General features: G+C 60.6%; 4 protein-coding genes across 4 annotated transcripts; all 4 read right to left on the reverse strand.

Annotated features, from left to right (window-relative positions):
* Positions 1-845: 845 nt before the first annotated feature.
* LINJ_13_1170 (DNA/RNA non-specific endonuclease-like protein) lies at positions 846-3488 on the reverse strand (the record flags this gene model as incomplete). Its single annotated transcript, XM_001464109.1, has 1 exon — positions 846-3488. The coding sequence occupies one exon, from the start codon at positions 3486-3488 to the stop codon at positions 846-848; it is 2643 nt and encodes an 880-aa protein (XP_001464146.1).
* A 2630-nt stretch (positions 3489-6118) lies between these two features.
* On the reverse strand, positions 6119-7102 carry LINJ_13_1180 (putative XPA-interacting protein; the record flags this gene model as incomplete). Its single annotated transcript, XM_001464110.1, has 1 exon — positions 6119-7102. The coding sequence occupies one exon, from the start codon at positions 7100-7102 to the stop codon at positions 6119-6121; it is 984 nt and encodes a 327-aa protein (XP_001464147.1).
* A 1397-nt stretch (positions 7103-8499) lies between these two features.
* On the reverse strand, positions 8500-11280 carry LINJ_13_1190 (conserved hypothetical protein; the record flags this gene model as incomplete). Its single annotated transcript, XM_001464111.1, has 1 exon — positions 8500-11280. The coding sequence occupies one exon, from the start codon at positions 11278-11280 to the stop codon at positions 8500-8502; it is 2781 nt and encodes a 926-aa protein (XP_001464148.1).
* A 1664-nt stretch (positions 11281-12944) lies between these two features.
* On the reverse strand, positions 12945-13535 carry LINJ_13_1200 (conserved hypothetical protein; the record flags this gene model as incomplete). The annotated part of the gene is made up of 1 exon (XM_001464112.1): positions 12945-13535. One exon carries the CDS (start codon positions 13533-13535, stop codon positions 12945-12947), a length of 591 nt encoding a protein of 196 aa, XP_001464149.1.
* Positions 13536-15720: the final 2185 nt, after the last annotated feature.

A 15720-nucleotide genomic window follows, 5' to 3' on the forward strand; every position in this document is an offset into this window, starting at 1 on the left:
GAGGGAGAAAGAGAGAAGGGGTACCTACACAGAGGCACACAGAAAGGAGTGCGGCGGCGGCGGCAGCAGCAGCAGGGCATGACAGGACATGGGGAGTCTCCCCACAGCCCCAAGCAGAGGCACAACAACGAAAAGAAGGCGAGCAAACAAGAGAGGGGGGTAGGCGAGGGAGCACGGCGAAGTCGTAGGGGAGGTGTAGTGTCAGGGGAAGGAGGGGAGTCGATGAGAGTTGTGGTGAGGGGTGAGCGAGGGATAGAGGGAGAGTAGGGTGTGGGCGGCACGCACACATGCACACGAGGAATGAGGGAAACCACACATCTGCTCTCTGTCTCTCTCTCCACCACTCTCGCGCATGCGCGGCCGACAGAGCGGCGAGAGAGGAGGAAGCGCAGAGGCCAAAACACCCACGCGTGAGGACATCACAAAGTCACACAATGGGGGGATATTGACAAGAAAACGCACACGCGCACACACAAACACACACAAGCGCAGCTCTCCACACAGCTCTGTGCGTGAGAGAGATGCGTGGGGTGATGCGCGCTCGTGTGATGGCGAATCTGTGCATCTAGGCGCTTGCATCTATGCAAAAAAAAAAGAAAAGCGAGCAGGAGCAACCGAAGAAACGAGAGAGCACTGGCGACCCTCACGTCCACCGCAGACGACGAGAAAGAAGACAAGGCAACCGCGAGATGAGTGGGCGAGACGGCTGAGCGAGGGGATCGAGCTCGCCTCCAACGCGAGGGAGCTCACCGTACCCGCAAGGCGAGAGGGAAACACGAGTCAGCGGCGAATTCGAGTGGTGCCGGCACCGCCCGACGTCCCGTCCTCCACAAGGTGAGTGCGCCTCAGCGACCGCCACCACCAATGCCGCAGTGCCGCCACATCCATCGCTGTCGATAGACTGGGAAGAGGCTAAAGTGCGTCCGCAGCGCTACCGACGGAGCGGCGCGATCGATGTTGCTCATGCTGTCGCGACTGGTCGCGTCCGTCACTCCGGCCGACATGCATCGTGAGCGCAGCTCCACCAACGACTCGGCGAAAAGTTGTTCCAGCTCTACTGTAGACACAACGAGGGATCGTAGAGCCGTCTCCAAACCGTCTGACGACCATCTCGACGGGTGCGTCGAGCGGTGCCGTCGTCGTCGTCGCGATGGGAACGACTTCGACGCCGCTGCTCCCGCTGCTGTCGAACGCCTGGCCGCCACGGCCGCAGTGACCGCTCGTATCGAAGCTGCGTCGGGGTGGTTTGGTACGATCAGGTGCACATGCTCGTGAGTGTGCACGTTCCAGAGCGAGAAGAAGAAGGCGTCAGGGATGAAGAGCGACTGCTGCGGCGGCGGCGGTGGCGGCGAGGACCATGTCGGAGGCGAGGCTGCGTTTCCAGGCCTCCGCCGTTGCATGACCTGCCGCGACCTGTAGCAGCACAAAAGAGGCAGTGCGACGGCATCCGATGATGCTGCAGCGATAGCGGGCGTCCTCCCTGTCGCCGTGCTGCTGCCCCGCCAGCTGCCCAGCCCTACATCATTCGTCCGTTTGTAGTAAAGCGGCCCTACATTGACAGCGACCTCGCGCTCACGCTGGCGATGAAAGGCTGCACCGCTGCAGTGCGGCCACCACCACCGCCACCATTCCCGGCAGCATCGAAGCGTTCGTGCCACGCATCCCCGAGCACCATCTCCTTGGAGTCTCAAGTGCGAGCCAGCCCCGCTTCCGACGCCCGGTGCGGCGAGCAGGCGGGCGATGAGCTCACTGTCCCGCGGTAAGCCTCGGTGTAAGCCGCTGCGACTGCTCCTCTTCGCTGCCTGACCACAGGTAGAGCAGCAGCGAGCTGGTGAAACAAAAAGTGATGACGCCGACTTCGGCGGACGTCCACGGCGTCCCTTACAACCAGCGCCGTGGCGCGGAGGTACAGACATTGGACCCGCCTGCGTGGAGCTTGCGGCTTCTGAAAGGGACGCAGTCCCTGCACCCACAGCTCCAGTCGAGCTTTCCTTTCTCACGCGCTGCTGCTGAATCGCCACGGCGTGCGGCACATCGGCAAGCGGCAGCTGTCGCACGTACGCCCTCGTCGCCGCTTCCAGCCAGCGCCACACGCCTCGGTTGATCTGGCGGTGTTGCAGCAGCACATTCGACAGCAGAGCCGCCTCGATGGCCGCCTGTGGGCTCGCGGCGACGGATGCATGCGGGGCGAGATGACCGCGATCGTGTCCGCGTGCCTTTAGCTCTGCCGGTACCCGTCGCGCTGTCTTGTCCAGTGAGCGGTCCGTGAAGAAGGTGATGCAGCGGTTCTGTCGCCGTGCACGGTCGACCGTTTCGCGGGTGAGATAGTACCCGCACCACACAGAAAGGCGGGCGACGGGGTCGTATAATAGGGTAAACCCCTGGCGCGGCAGACACAGAAGCGGCGACGCAGCCACCCGAGTCGCAGAACGCGGGTTTTCGGTATTCTGGCAAGTAGCGGAGACGAAAACGTCTACCAAGTGCTGCGGCAGCGGTTGCCACTGATGCAAGGGTGCTCGTGTGAGGCGTGCGATGGAGAAGAGTGCCGAGGCGGCAAGGGAGGCGGTAGAGCCCCTGGACGCTGCTGCGGCAGCGGCGGAGCGCTTTGCGAGAGGGCGCGTGCCTTTGTTTATCATACGCGTGCCCCACTGAACTTCTTTGGCCGTGTCGCGATCGGCGCTGCTCTGCCGTGAGTGGCGCGCAGGGGAGTAGAGCTTCAGCAGCGTGGGCCGTGAGATGCGCTGTGGGAGCCAGCGGTGGCCTGTGCAGGCAGCCAACCACTCCGCGGCATGTCCGTAGTCGAGCCGCCGCGTCTCGCACACGGATCGATGCGCTGAGCTGCACCAGAGCCTCCGCCACCACCATGACCCCGGCCATGCGGCTGCTGCGGGAGAGGGCAGCAGCTGCAGCGGATTGCGGTACTTGGCCTCGCGCTGAGTGTACAAGCGAGCTGCGCGGCGGCTCAGCCACAGGCTCAGGTGCGCGCCGACGATCACACCGCAGGTGCCCGCAACTGCTGCGGTGGCACATGTCAGCCACAGCTTAAGCGGCTGCGACGGCGCGGGGGACGACAGCGATGATGCTGGCGTCGGCTGTGCACGAGCGCCGCGCAGCGCCCCAGCTGCGAAGTACGCGTGGTCATGCAACAGGCGCCGCGCCGCCTGCGCGCAACACGGCGGAAAGAGCGAAAACAGTGAAGGCGACGAGACCTCTGGTGCTACGCAGTCGCGTGATGAGCTGAGTGTCGATGGTTGCAGAGCGGCCGGGCTAGCGGGTACGCTCTCCATCTGCGTGCTTCTTCGTAGATGTTTTTCGAGGCCACCCAACACCACCACCACCGCTCCGAAGACACGGAAACAGATCGACCTCGGAGAGAGAAGCACAGGGAGGAGAGAGCCGCACATGGGGAGCAGCAGAAAACAGAGAGCGAGAGGAGAGGCCAACGCAAGCAATGGCGACTCGTTGCGGCAGCATGTCCCGCAACCCATATATACGCACTCGCGTGCAAGCGCTGGGTAGCTCAGGGAGATGCTAAAAGGGTCCTCAGAGTGATAGATGGAGTTGGACGACCGCAAGCGTCACCGGTAGACCCTACCGTCTTGTGAGGAGGGCACCTCGCTGCAGTGTTTATACATGCGTATGTATACACCTGTTGGGCTTTGCGCGGGCTATATGGCAGATGAGGTCTCGAGTTCACTTCAGCAGCGGGAGTAGCAACATCTATATCCAGTAGCACACAAGTTGCGTTGGCGAGAGAGAGAGGCAGACACAGCATACGGTGGAAGGGCAGAATGAGGAGATATGCGTGGAGCGGAGGGATGGGTGGGCGCGCGGTGGTGGTGGTGAGCAAAGAGAAGCCAAGGCACCCCTACGTGAGAGAGACACAGACATAAACACAGACACACACGCACACCCTCTCCCACGCGAGGCGGCATGTGCGCGAGCAAGCGAAGGAACACGGAAAAGGCGTCCACAGACAGAGACGCAGCACAGCGACCCCACTCCACTCACTCGACCACTTCCCTGCAGTCAAAGGAAAAGATGCGCACACGCACACACCTGTCCGAAAACCTCTCTCAACGCTCTACCGCCCCCTCTTCCCCCCCTTCCTCCTCGTCGTGCACGTCGGCGGCTCGGTTGGCCTTCCCCCTCCCTCTCCTCTTTTCCACACCACGGCCATCCCCCCATCCTCTCGATGGCCTCGAGAGCAACCATGCGTGAGAATAAACGAAGGGGTGGGGGTGGAGAGGGAGGAGGGGGTGCAGGAACGAAGCTACGGCGGGAAAAATTGTGGAGACGCGTGGGGAGTCCACCTTCCTCGTCCTTCAAGAGCACGCCCGCACGCAAAATAGATAAGGACCATGAACCAACGGGCGGGTTGCTTCTCAGACACTTGCCAACAGCACAGGGAAGACGATGCTGTGTGTGAGAGAGAGACACGGCGGCATCTCCTGTAGCGCAGACGCGCTGGCCATCGAAGCATCCACCTACGCAAAGGCGTGTACCGCCTCAGCACACTCACGGCCGCACCATGTAGCGCACCCGTGCACGGTGTTGTTGATCGGCTTGATGGAGCCCCAAAGCGCATGCGGCTCCCTGTGTTTTTCCATCGGTTTGGCAGGTCCATATTGCCCATGCAGTACATCCGCAGCTGGTGCAAGCATACCTCCGGCTCCGTGTACTTGTCTGGCGACGGTTCTATGTCGAGCTCGCGGGAGGCTGTCGCCGCTCTCCTTCGAGCTGGATACGCCGTCGCTGAACGACTCTGCGTAACTGGAGCGTGGGCGGTGCTGCTTGCACTGCAGACGCGCCATCCTCGCGGAGACCTTGGCTTTCTTGTCCGACGGCACTCGGTAGGAAATGCGCATCACGCGCAGCATGCCGTCCCCCCGCTTGGCAAGCACATCGCACCCGTGGCAGTGGTGATTGCAGCCGTTTCATCACACACGGAAAGGCGATGCACACTACCACGAGGAGCATTATGAGCACTGAGAATGATGAGGGCAAGCCAGTTCTTGTGTCCTCAATACGAGGGGGACGGCGGCGTGTAGGAGAGGGCGTTCTGGCACGCCGCCGATATCCTGCACAGACTGTCCAACTTCATGGCGGGCACCATACCGGGTCAGACACGCTTTTAAGAGGGGTTCGGAATGAGGCCCGCATGTTGTCGCTGTTCATTTCTTTGCGTGTTTGGTGGGGAGGAGGGGGTGAGGGCGCTGCTTGCCTCTTGCGTGCTCAGCGCGAGTTCTCGCGCATGTCGATGCGGATGCGGCTGTGGATTTTTAGGCGAGGATGGGGGATGGGGGGGGGGGCGGAAACGACATGTATGCGCGCCCCGAAAAGGGAGGAAAGCACGCTTTGGCAGTGGTGACGCTGAGAGACGGGGGAGACGGGGGTGGAAAGGCAAGAACGAGGTCATGAGCGCTGCGAGGGAGTACGAAGGCACAGCGAAAGAAGCAGCGAAACAACGTCTGTCACGTGTTCCGTTATGAGCATTCCCGTCTTGCTCGTTCTGCGCGTCTCTACGTGTGTTTGTGTGTGCTTCGCTAGGAGACATGCCCGCCTCCCTCCGCAGGAGAAGATGGTGCAGGTGCGCCCCCCCCTCTCCTTCGCGTGCCGTTGTTGCTGCCGCTTCGATTTCGTTACTCTTGTGATGTTACGGAGCACCACTTCAAGACTGGCCCCTCAAACGCCAATCGCGCTGTCGACGGAAAAGAAAAGGCCGACCGCACTTGTGCCGCTCTGTAGCTGTAGGCCTCTGTGTACGATGATGCGTAGAGCAAGAGATGCGCAAGCACTACCACGCACGCGTCGCTTCTCTGTCTCGTAACTTCCCCAGATGCTCCTCATGCCCCTCAGGCCAACCTCCTGCTCATACAGGCACACGCGCGCATAAGAAAGGTGATGATCCGATGCATTGTGTAGCCACCGCGCACCGGTATTGACATGACGCGGTGGCTACACGCGCTACCTTGTGTGCAGACAGGGAGCACACACACACACATATATATATATACAAGACAAGAAATCCAACAAGGCGGCATTGCAAGGGGGAGGGGGGAGGGCAGCCTCATGCGCATGGCACGTCGAGAACGACACACCACCTCCGAAGAGTTCTTCAGTGTGCACTACGCGCTGCCTTTGCCTCCAGTGCTTGTTGCTTGCCCCGCTCAATGGAGGCTGCGAGCTCGCTCATGCCCGCACCCGATGCCGCCGATACTGCCGCGTACGGCAAGTCTTCGTAGAACTCATGCAGAAACAGAGACATAGACTGCGCCAGTGTCCCCGCATAGCTGTTCCCCTGGTTGGCGAGCAGCACGTCCTGGGAGCCGAGCGCGGCCACCCCGATGCGCGTGCCCTCGCCCCTCCAGTCGGCGTCCTCGCCATCGCCGGGCTCTCCGGAGACGGCGCGTCTGCTCTGATTGCTGCGACGGGGGTTGGTCACGGCCTCGTCGAGCGCGTCGTTGTCCCGCATCCACGCAATCACCGAGTCTGCAGAGACCACGTCGGTCTTGTTGAACACCACGACGAGGGGCACCTGCTGCTTGAGCATGATGCCGCTCGAGTACAACATGGTCGACACGAAGGTTTGCGGGCTGCTCACACAACGCACCGTGTCCGCGACAAAGAGGAGCACCGTGGGGAGCACAGCGCCAAAGGAATCCGCGATGAGATGCCCTGAGGCGGACCATGTGAACACCTCAATCTGGCCAGGTGTGTCCACGATGATCCAGTCCAGCGTCTCCTTCTTCTTCTCCAGCAGCGACACGACCTGGTGAATCTTTGTGGCGAAGAGGTTCAGCGACGTCATGATGGCGCCGTTCGGGCCCAGCCGGTAGTTCTTCATGACCTCCCCATACTGCACGCTGTCACGGATGTCGATGTTCACGTTATACGGGGTGTGGGTCACGGCGGGGTCGAGATTGATGAAGTACGAGCGGATGCCGCTCGTGTGGGCGTAGTGCTGCATGCGATGCACCAGCGTTGTTTTGCCAGTACCGGCCATGCCTACCACAAGGATCACCACCGGCGTTGTCGCGTCGGCAGAGGTCGTGACGGCTGGCGAGGCTGAGGCCGCGGCAGACGAAGATGTGTCGACCATGATGCAGGGAGATGATGGGCCGAGAACGCAGTATACACAGAGAAATGTGTGTGTGTGTGTGTGTCGAAGGGGACGGCGACTGAGGAGGCTGAAGGTTGCTGCACTGGTAAGTCGAAAGATCCGTGTGATACGCTGTATGTATGTACACGCACACACAGGAAAGCCATGCTCACAGAGAGAGGAGGAAGGGGGTGTGGGATGTGGGTGGCAGTCAAGATGGCCATGGAGAAAGTATGTGGCTAGACATCACATCATAGGTGTGCCCGAAAGCAACGAGAAATCGAGAACTTTGCATGTTTGTGCGAAGGAGTCGAGGGAGGAGACGGCCACGCGCGCGCATGTCATAACGGACGTGCCCCCCCCTCCTCCTCCTTTCCGGTGTAGCGCACGTTCCCCACCCTTCAGTGCTCGTCCGTTAACGCACACAATTGCTGCGCCACCTTTGCTTCACGTCCCAAAACATGCCCGCCTCCTGCCTGAGAGGTTCAGCACGTGCACCCGCACCACAGAGACGAAGACAAGGATCCCACGCGTCGCGGTTGTGTTGGGGCGTTGGCCTGATGCGTTCCTGTTTCCTTCTCTTGTAAAGTTAGTTAGACGCCGCTGCCATCCATGCGCTGTCATTGAGAGGGGGGCGAGAGGGGAGGGGGAAAGCACCGCGTGAGTGGCAACTCTGTGCAGAGTGTGGGGAGGAGGGGGGGGCAGAGAGGGGCGGGGGCGTGGCGGCGGCTTGGGTTGTAGCGAGAAAAAAAAGAGAAGGATGGAGGGAGGGAAACAAAGGAGACGAGTGGGGCGCTACGAGGAGAAGTCGTCAGAGTCGTCCTCCACGAGCGCACACCACTCCCTCTCCTCTCCAGAGTCTCCCTCTTACACACAGACCCTCTCTCAGGCATCATTAAAGAGAGAGAGGGGGGGGGGATAGAAAAACGCAGAGGCTACGGCACACTCGTGGCGCGTGTAGATATACACACGTACACTCAGCCATTCATCAACCAACAACACATCCAGGCACACATCCCCTCGGGTGCTGGTGCCAGGGCAGGAAGAGAGACGGGAGGGAGAGGGAAAGGGCCAAACACATAGCGAGATTGTCCATCGAGACATCCACAGCGCCTCTGTTCCTGTGCGCGTGCTTGTATTGTGAGTGTGCATGAGCGCGCATGAGGGCTATTGGTGGAGGAAGGGAGTGGTGCCGGTCACTGCGTCACTGCCGCGTGCAGCCTCTTCCCTCTCCGCACAGACTTTGCATCACACCATGCTCCATCTTTTGCTTCCTACTCCTCCTTTCGATAGTGCGCCCGCTCTACTCCCTCGCCCCTCTGCATTCATCGCTGCATCACACTCTGATCATGTCTTCTACATGCTGAATCAATTACGTCAGGCGACATCACTGAAAATCACGTGGCCTGTGCCATGAGCGCGCAGAGGTGACCCATCGCCGCCGCATACTCGCGCTCGCTCATGCACGATGACCGGAGCAGCGTCGCACGCCACTGTGCCAGGCGACTCGCGACACACAGCAGGTCTCCCTTCATCGGCAGCTGAACGTGGAGAAGCAAAGCCGATACGGTGGCCGCCAACCGCGCCGCCGTCGCAAACAAGGTTAGTTTTGCCATCTTGCATTCACCGTCGTGCCGAAGACGGGGCGAAAGGTGCATGTAGGCGGCGCTGCTGGCCCGCACACCGTTGCCCTCCTCGTCCTCCTCAGCATTTCGAGTGTCGTCCTGTGGCTGCCAGAGCATGGGCAATTCGTTGCAGAGACGGCATACAGCGTAGAGGAGCTGGTAGTGTAGCTGGCACGTCCGTGACCGCAGCTGCGAATTGTCCAGTGCACTGATGCACACTCGTGACGCGGACGGCGAGCCAGGAGGCCCACCGCGCGGCGTTGACAAAGACGAAGATGACGGATGCGGGTGCAGCTGGTGCTGGCGATCCTCACCGGCAACAACCGCAGCAGTGGCAGTGGAGAGACTACCCGGCGACGCTGGCGAGCCTTCATCTTCATGCCGTGTCGTCGTTTTCGCATCATCGTTCGCAGTCCCGCCCGTCAACGCGGTGCCGCAACAGCCGTCAACTTGCACCAGCGTCCGAAGCTGCTGGAGAACTCGGGGTGGGCTCACGTAGAGAGACGTGAGAAGGCGGAGGAGCGCCAGGCAGGTGTGCTGTGCCTTAGCGAATGCAGCGACAGCGACTTCTGCCTGCAGATCGGGGCAAGAGGTAGTTTGTGACGCGCTTCGAGGCTGACCAATGACAGCAGTGCTGTGTAGCAGCTCACTGACGGCGCGCACAAACGCGTCCACCAACGCATCCAGCAGCGTGCGCATGCCTTCTGTCACAACAGCCGCGAGGATGCCTTGCAGAACAAAGGCAGCCTCTGGCGGCTGCGGTTGAGGCGGCTGTAGTTCACCACCATGGCTGGTCTCAGTCCGCCGCCCAGTCGTCTCCTTTCGATTCATAGCCGCTGGCGTCGCCGAAGACACGCTCAAGGTGGCGGGAATGGCGGTGTCACACGCTACAAGATCGGTCCAAGCCGGGTGGCCCATCCACCACTCCACATAACCGAGCGTCGCTGCTTCGCATGGCCACTGGGAGAGCACTTCGCACCACTGCCGCATGAGACGGCGCAGCTGCTCGACAAGTTCATCGAATACGCCGGAGGCAGCCGCTGCTGCAGGCGGAGATGGGAAAAATGAAAAGGAGGCGCGACAGTCACGAACACCCACGCCCTGAAAAAAATTGGAGGAGCCGTGCGTCCTCGGTCTGTCCAACAACACCTCCGCCAGGTCCGCCTCAAATCGTTCTAGTCCATCGAAGATAAGCAGCAGCGCGGACCGTAGCGTGCACGGCTGCGCTGAAGCGGAGGCCACCGACGCGGTAGCGGTAGCCGCATGCGCAACAGGAAAAAATGAATCTAGGCCCTGGGCGGAGGTAGCCGCAGAGCTAGCAGCCGCGGTGACGGTGTCCGCGTCGCGCTCGAGATGAGCAGCCATAGCGCGCGAGAGGGCGTGCGACAGCCACGGCCGCAACCACGCAGGCGGTCGCGTGGGAGGCACAGTGGCAGTTGCCAGAGGCGGACCAATGGCACCGGCTGTCAATGCAGCTATCCCAGACGGTGCAGGGCCAAAGGCAGCGAGGAGTGCGTTGAACGGCGGCGATGCAGCCGGTGGCCGGGTAGCGCTGATACCACTTGCTGGCGCCGCCGCGGAAACGAGAGCCGTCGCCGGCGACTGTGGAGACGCCAACGCCACCGATGACGAAGATGACGCGGACGGCGATGCTAGACGCCGCATCGGCACCGCCGCGCCACCGCCACCGTCATGGCTGCTTGTGTAGCTGAGGCGCTGGTCCAGCTGCGCAGCCGCAGAGCTCCCCATGCGCTCGGGCCGGCGCCGTCGCTTTGACCCGGGCACTAATCGGACGCTCCCGACATCTGATGGCGGCCTTTCTTCAGCGCCCAGTCCGGACGGATGGCGGGAGATGCGGTACCCGCGGGCCACCTGTACCGTCAGCAACGACGAGGGCACCGGCACCTGGGTCCGTCCTGCCTCACCCGAGCGGCTACCCGTTGACCAGGGCAGCACCGTCTCGGACTCCTCGCAGATACCACAACTTGCATGCAACTCCGCCGCGCGATGAGCACGCTCCTCCAGCGCATCCATGCCGCTTGGGGAGCGACTCGCTTCCGGTGGCAGCCGCAGCTGCCTGTGCGTGGGGCCCTCGGCGGAGATACGAGGGGGAGCCGGGCCTGTGAATGTGTCGCCATGGCCACGGTGGTTGCGTGCGGCCGACAGCGCCGCCGACGACGTGAAGCTGTTGTGCGCGTAGAAGGCTGAAGGCACGCGGTAAAGGTGCTGCACAGGCACGGCGGTAGACGAGACAGCGTGCGAGGAAGGGCTCCCTGGAGAAACCGGTTGCTGGCGTTGCTGTGGAAGCTTGTCGAGGATGCGGCTTGAGCTTTCCATCTTCGCCGAGCGAGGCGAGGATGCTAGCGACGTGGAGGAGGTTGGAAGTGCCTGCGGAGCGGCCACCGTCACCGGGTACTGGCGCGCCTTTGCCGCAGCTGTTCCTGTCGGCTTTACGAGACAGTCATGGTGAGGGCTGCCGCTGCTACGGCACCTTTCCTCGTCGCGCTCGCTGTTTTGAGCAGCTGTCAAGCATCTGTCGACCGCCTCGGCCATGGTGGTCGCCGCCGCAGAGCCGGCCCGCATGCCGATGCCACCAGAGCAAGTGTGGCTGTCGCGCGCGATGGACGTGCCGGCAACAGCAGATTCGCTCATTACCAAGTGCGAAGGAGGTGCTTGTCTGACTGAGCAGCCGCCCGCACCACCCGCGTCGCCACCAACACTATCAGTGGTCGAAGCGTCACAGTCGGTGAGGTGAACGTGTCTGCGCGTGCTCGCCGCGATGGTCGCGAGGGCTCTGACGCCGCCCGTCACAGGGACCGCGCCAACCAACTCGACCCCGGCAGCTCCGAAGGACATCGTTAGGAAGTCCGAGGACGTCGTGTGGTGGGCAACGGCGACGCTGGTGTAGCTGGCCGCTTGCACACTGCCGTCCTCAATGAGCGCCGCTAAGCGGGGGGAGGGAGGGAGGGAGGAGGAGGGGGGGGTCGACAGGAAGATTTGAGAAGAGAAAGACGAAGCGACTCTCTGAGAGAGGGCGAAAAGAAACAAGAAAGCGTTACACACAAGAGATCTCTCTATGGCAAAGAGGGGGAGGGGAGAGGCTTAAGGGAGCACTACGGGGGATGGAGGGAGAGGGCCCGCGCCAATCGCCGACAACGTCCACGCCAATGCCAAGCCACCGTCTAGTTATAAGGGAGGGGGGTGGGCACCGGGTGTGCAACGTTCACACCGACCCGACTTCCTTTTCGTTTTCTCTTCCCCCTACCCCCAACAAGGAAGTGCGAACGACCGGAAAAGCGCGTGTGCTTCTAACGTGAGAGTTGGTCCGGTGAACCGTGCACTCTATGTAAGAGCCGCACGCGAGAGAGAAGGGATGGGGGGTGAAGTGGTAGGGTGTAAAAAAACAGAGGAAGCCATCTGGTGCAGGACAGGTGTAAGGGAGGAAGGTGGGTGGCCGGAATAGAGACGGTGAAATGTCAGGGCTGGCAACCGCCAGAAATAGCGGAGACGCAGCGAATTGGCTGCACCGCACGTAGGCATGTGTATCGGGCGCGACGAGACGAAGGTGGGAGGCCGCTGACCGATGCGACGAGTCCGTCTGTTCGCCGGAGAAAAAACCATAGGCACACACAGAGACACCACTCCACACGTGCACGCGCTGTGCCTGTTGTTGTTACTTGTCTTCGACGCGCTTGGCGCACTGCTCTCAGGAGGAGGGGGGAGGGACAGCGAGACAGACAACGAGGGCCGAATCATCACCAGTCAATGCGCTGTAAAAGGGCGTCTACCCTCACCACATACAAACCCAGGCACGTACGCGAGCACGGGACTCGAGGGAGGGAGAGCCGCAGGCATCCGCAGACACATCACCACAGGCACACGCACGAAGAGAGAGAGGGATACAGAAGATAGCAGTAAGGAAACAAACAAAAAAAAAACAAGAGTAGCGAGCAAGAGGGAGTGCGCGTTGGGCGTCCATGGAGAGGGGCTCAGGGGGCGAGGAGGGTTGAAACAACGCAATGAACACACCCACGACGTGTGCGTCACTGGATGCATGCCCCCCCCCCACCTCCAGCTACTGCACATTCAGCAAGAACTAGCGTCACGAGCTAACGCATCCCGCGCCACCCTCTCCCCTTCCCTGACCCAACGCTCAACTCGCCACCTCCTCGCCACTTCCCTCCTCCCTCTCTCTCAGCCTCGCCCCTTTGACCCACTCACCAGCCTTGAGGAAACATGGCCTTGAAGCGACGCACAAAAAACTTCTGCCGCGGCCCACCCACGTCCGAGCCGTACTGCCCGCGTGCACGCCACACGTCCCGTGAGTGAGTCAGCGGCTTCTGGCCAATTTTGGAGTGGTAATCGGGGTGGACGTTGTAGTAGGTCGACTTGAACTCCGTCACCTCCTCAGTTTTGCAGCGGATGTCACCGACCTGGTTGAAGCGGCGCATCTCCGCCGCCTTCTTGCGATCCCGCTCTTCGGAGAAGTACATCATCTCCTTCGTCACCTCGTCGCGCGAGTGAAACCAGTGCATGTTCTCCGCGTACGTCTTGATCGACTTGGCCCGCTCCCATCCAAGGATGAGTCGGTAGTCAATGTCCTTCTCACTCAGCATCTCGTTGTTCGGGTCGCGGAAGGTACTCCGCACCTCCTCGGTAATGACATCGCGGCGCGAGCGCATCGGAAAGCCGTGGGCCCCTTTCAGCAAGCTACGGTAGAGACGAATCTTCTCTTGATGCCTGTACGAGACCGGCGCCCCGGTAGCCTCAGCAGCAGTGCGGCGTGCGACGAGAGACGTGCGCAGCATACTTCCAAGAGGAGGGGGGAGGGGGGGGGGGCTATTTGATGGAGCTAAGAAGTAGGGCGCCGGGCAACAGCGTAGGGAAGAGGTCCATACGTATCTGCAGCGACGAAGCGTCTCTTTGAGTTGAGGATGTTCTACTCAACCGCCAATGACCGCTACGCGCGTGCTGCGATCACAGCCGACAGGAATGGAAGACACGAAACGGTACAGGAGGTGGAGTGCTAGATTCAACGGAAAATAAAAGAACAACAAGGAGGTCCGACGGAGTGGAGTAGAGAGAGACACTCCTCAACGCCTAGCACACGCAGTAACAACGAGGGGAGTGGCAGCGGCAGCAGCTGTTGTTGTTGCTGCAGTCTTCGTGACGTGGCCACACCGGCCAACGCACCACCCCAGGAAAAACGAGGGAGCAAGAACACGAAAGATGCGCGAGGGGAGGACGAGGGCAATGAAGATAGAGCGAAGCACACACACACACACACAAGGAGAGATGCGCACACACGCATGTGCATGCGTAGGCGGTGAAAGGAGGAGGAAGAGGAGACAAGACACGAGTACAGGCATCATCGTGTCTTTGTCTCCTCAAACAAACGCCCCTTTCCCCCTCTTCTCTCTGCTGCCATGCCGTTGTCCCACAGAGAGAGAGAACGCGGCAGCGAGACTGCAAGGGTGGAAGTGGGGGTGCTGTGACACGATCCGTTTTTTGTTTTGCTCGCCAGCAGGCTTGTGCAAAAACTCCCTTCCTTTCTGCTGAGCGCCGGTTTTCCATGGGAGAAGGAGAAGGCGAAGGCGAGGAGCAGGAGAGTGAGAGATACAAGAAGATCTGCAGAATATCACGGTATGGCCATGCCCGTCTGCCCATCCTACCCATCCCTCGTTTTCCGCTGCGCCAGTGGGCGCCCATCGCACGCCTCGACGCCTCAATTCGCCGTGTTTTTTTAGCTCCTTTCGTGGGCTGTGCTCGCCTGGCCCTCTGTATCGTGAAGAGAGTCAACGAAACAGACAAGATGAAGCGAGAGTAGAACACCGAAGGCAAGAGCTGTGTGTGCGTGTGTGTGGACGTGCATTGCTGCTCTGTCCCTCTACCTCTCCACGTACGCGCGAAGGCGAAGCCGAAGATGAACTGGGAAGGGAGCGGGGGAGGGGGCAAGCCGTCATGCGTGGATGTCTCAAACATTTAGAAGGGATGTAGCACCGAGACTGTCATAAAAAAGCGAAAATGGGCTAAAGAGAGACACGAGAAAGGACACGCACCCGAGAAAATTTCTACACTTGAGGAGAACGAGAGCGTCGCCATCGAGGGCGTCCATCTGATCCACAAGGAGGGGTGTGGGCGTGTGCCCGTCCTCTCATCATTTCCCACCCACCCACCCTCAACAACAACAAAGAAAGGAATACCACATCTCTCTTTCTCTCACATGGCGTGTGTGCGTGCACCGAAAACGACAGTGACTGCGAAGATGGTAGAGAAGAGAAAGACGACTCCACAAAAAAAAAGAAGGATGGGGTTGTGGAGTCGCCGCAGGCGGCACCGAGAAAAGGAAGGGCATGCGGAAGAGGGGTGAGGGAGGAAGGGAGGAGGAGGGAGGGGCATAGCAATTACCCGAAGAGTCATACACATGTGCGCACCCGGCTGCTCCCCCCTCCCACCCGCGCACGCACAAAGGCCAAGTAAAAAAAAAAGAATGCCAGAGTATAGACGGAGCACACACATACACACATGCGCACGCACACACGTAGCGAGAGACACCCGTGAGGCATGCAAAAGAAAAATGCACATGTTGAGGGCAATCGTTGAGATGCTTACATAGAGAGTCAGAGCAAGAGCAAGAAGGAAGAGACACGACAGCAATAGTTCCAGTTCTCGAAGCAAGAAGAGCCACACACCTGCACACCGACACGAGGGCGAGCGATGAGAGGCATACACACTACAGCTCTAGCGGTAAGAGAGAGCGGGTCGCATGAGTAGCCGCGGCATAAAAGGGCACACACACACACACTCGTACAGAGACACAAAAGTATATACACAGGGTAAGACACATGGATCCTTGCCCACCAGAGCCGTCGCCGCTGCTGCATCTCCTTTCCTTTCCCTGACGTCCTCTCACGCAAGCGTGTGCACTATGTGTACGACGGAGAGAGAAGCGGCACGAATGCCGTCATCCTTTTTCCTCCGCCAACGCGTCGG

Source organism: Leishmania infantum, chromosome 13 (assembly GCF_000002875.2).
Source record: "Leishmania infantum JPCM5 genome chromosome 13".
Taxonomy (NCBI): domain Eukaryota; phylum Euglenozoa; class Kinetoplastea; order Trypanosomatida; family Trypanosomatidae; genus Leishmania; species Leishmania infantum.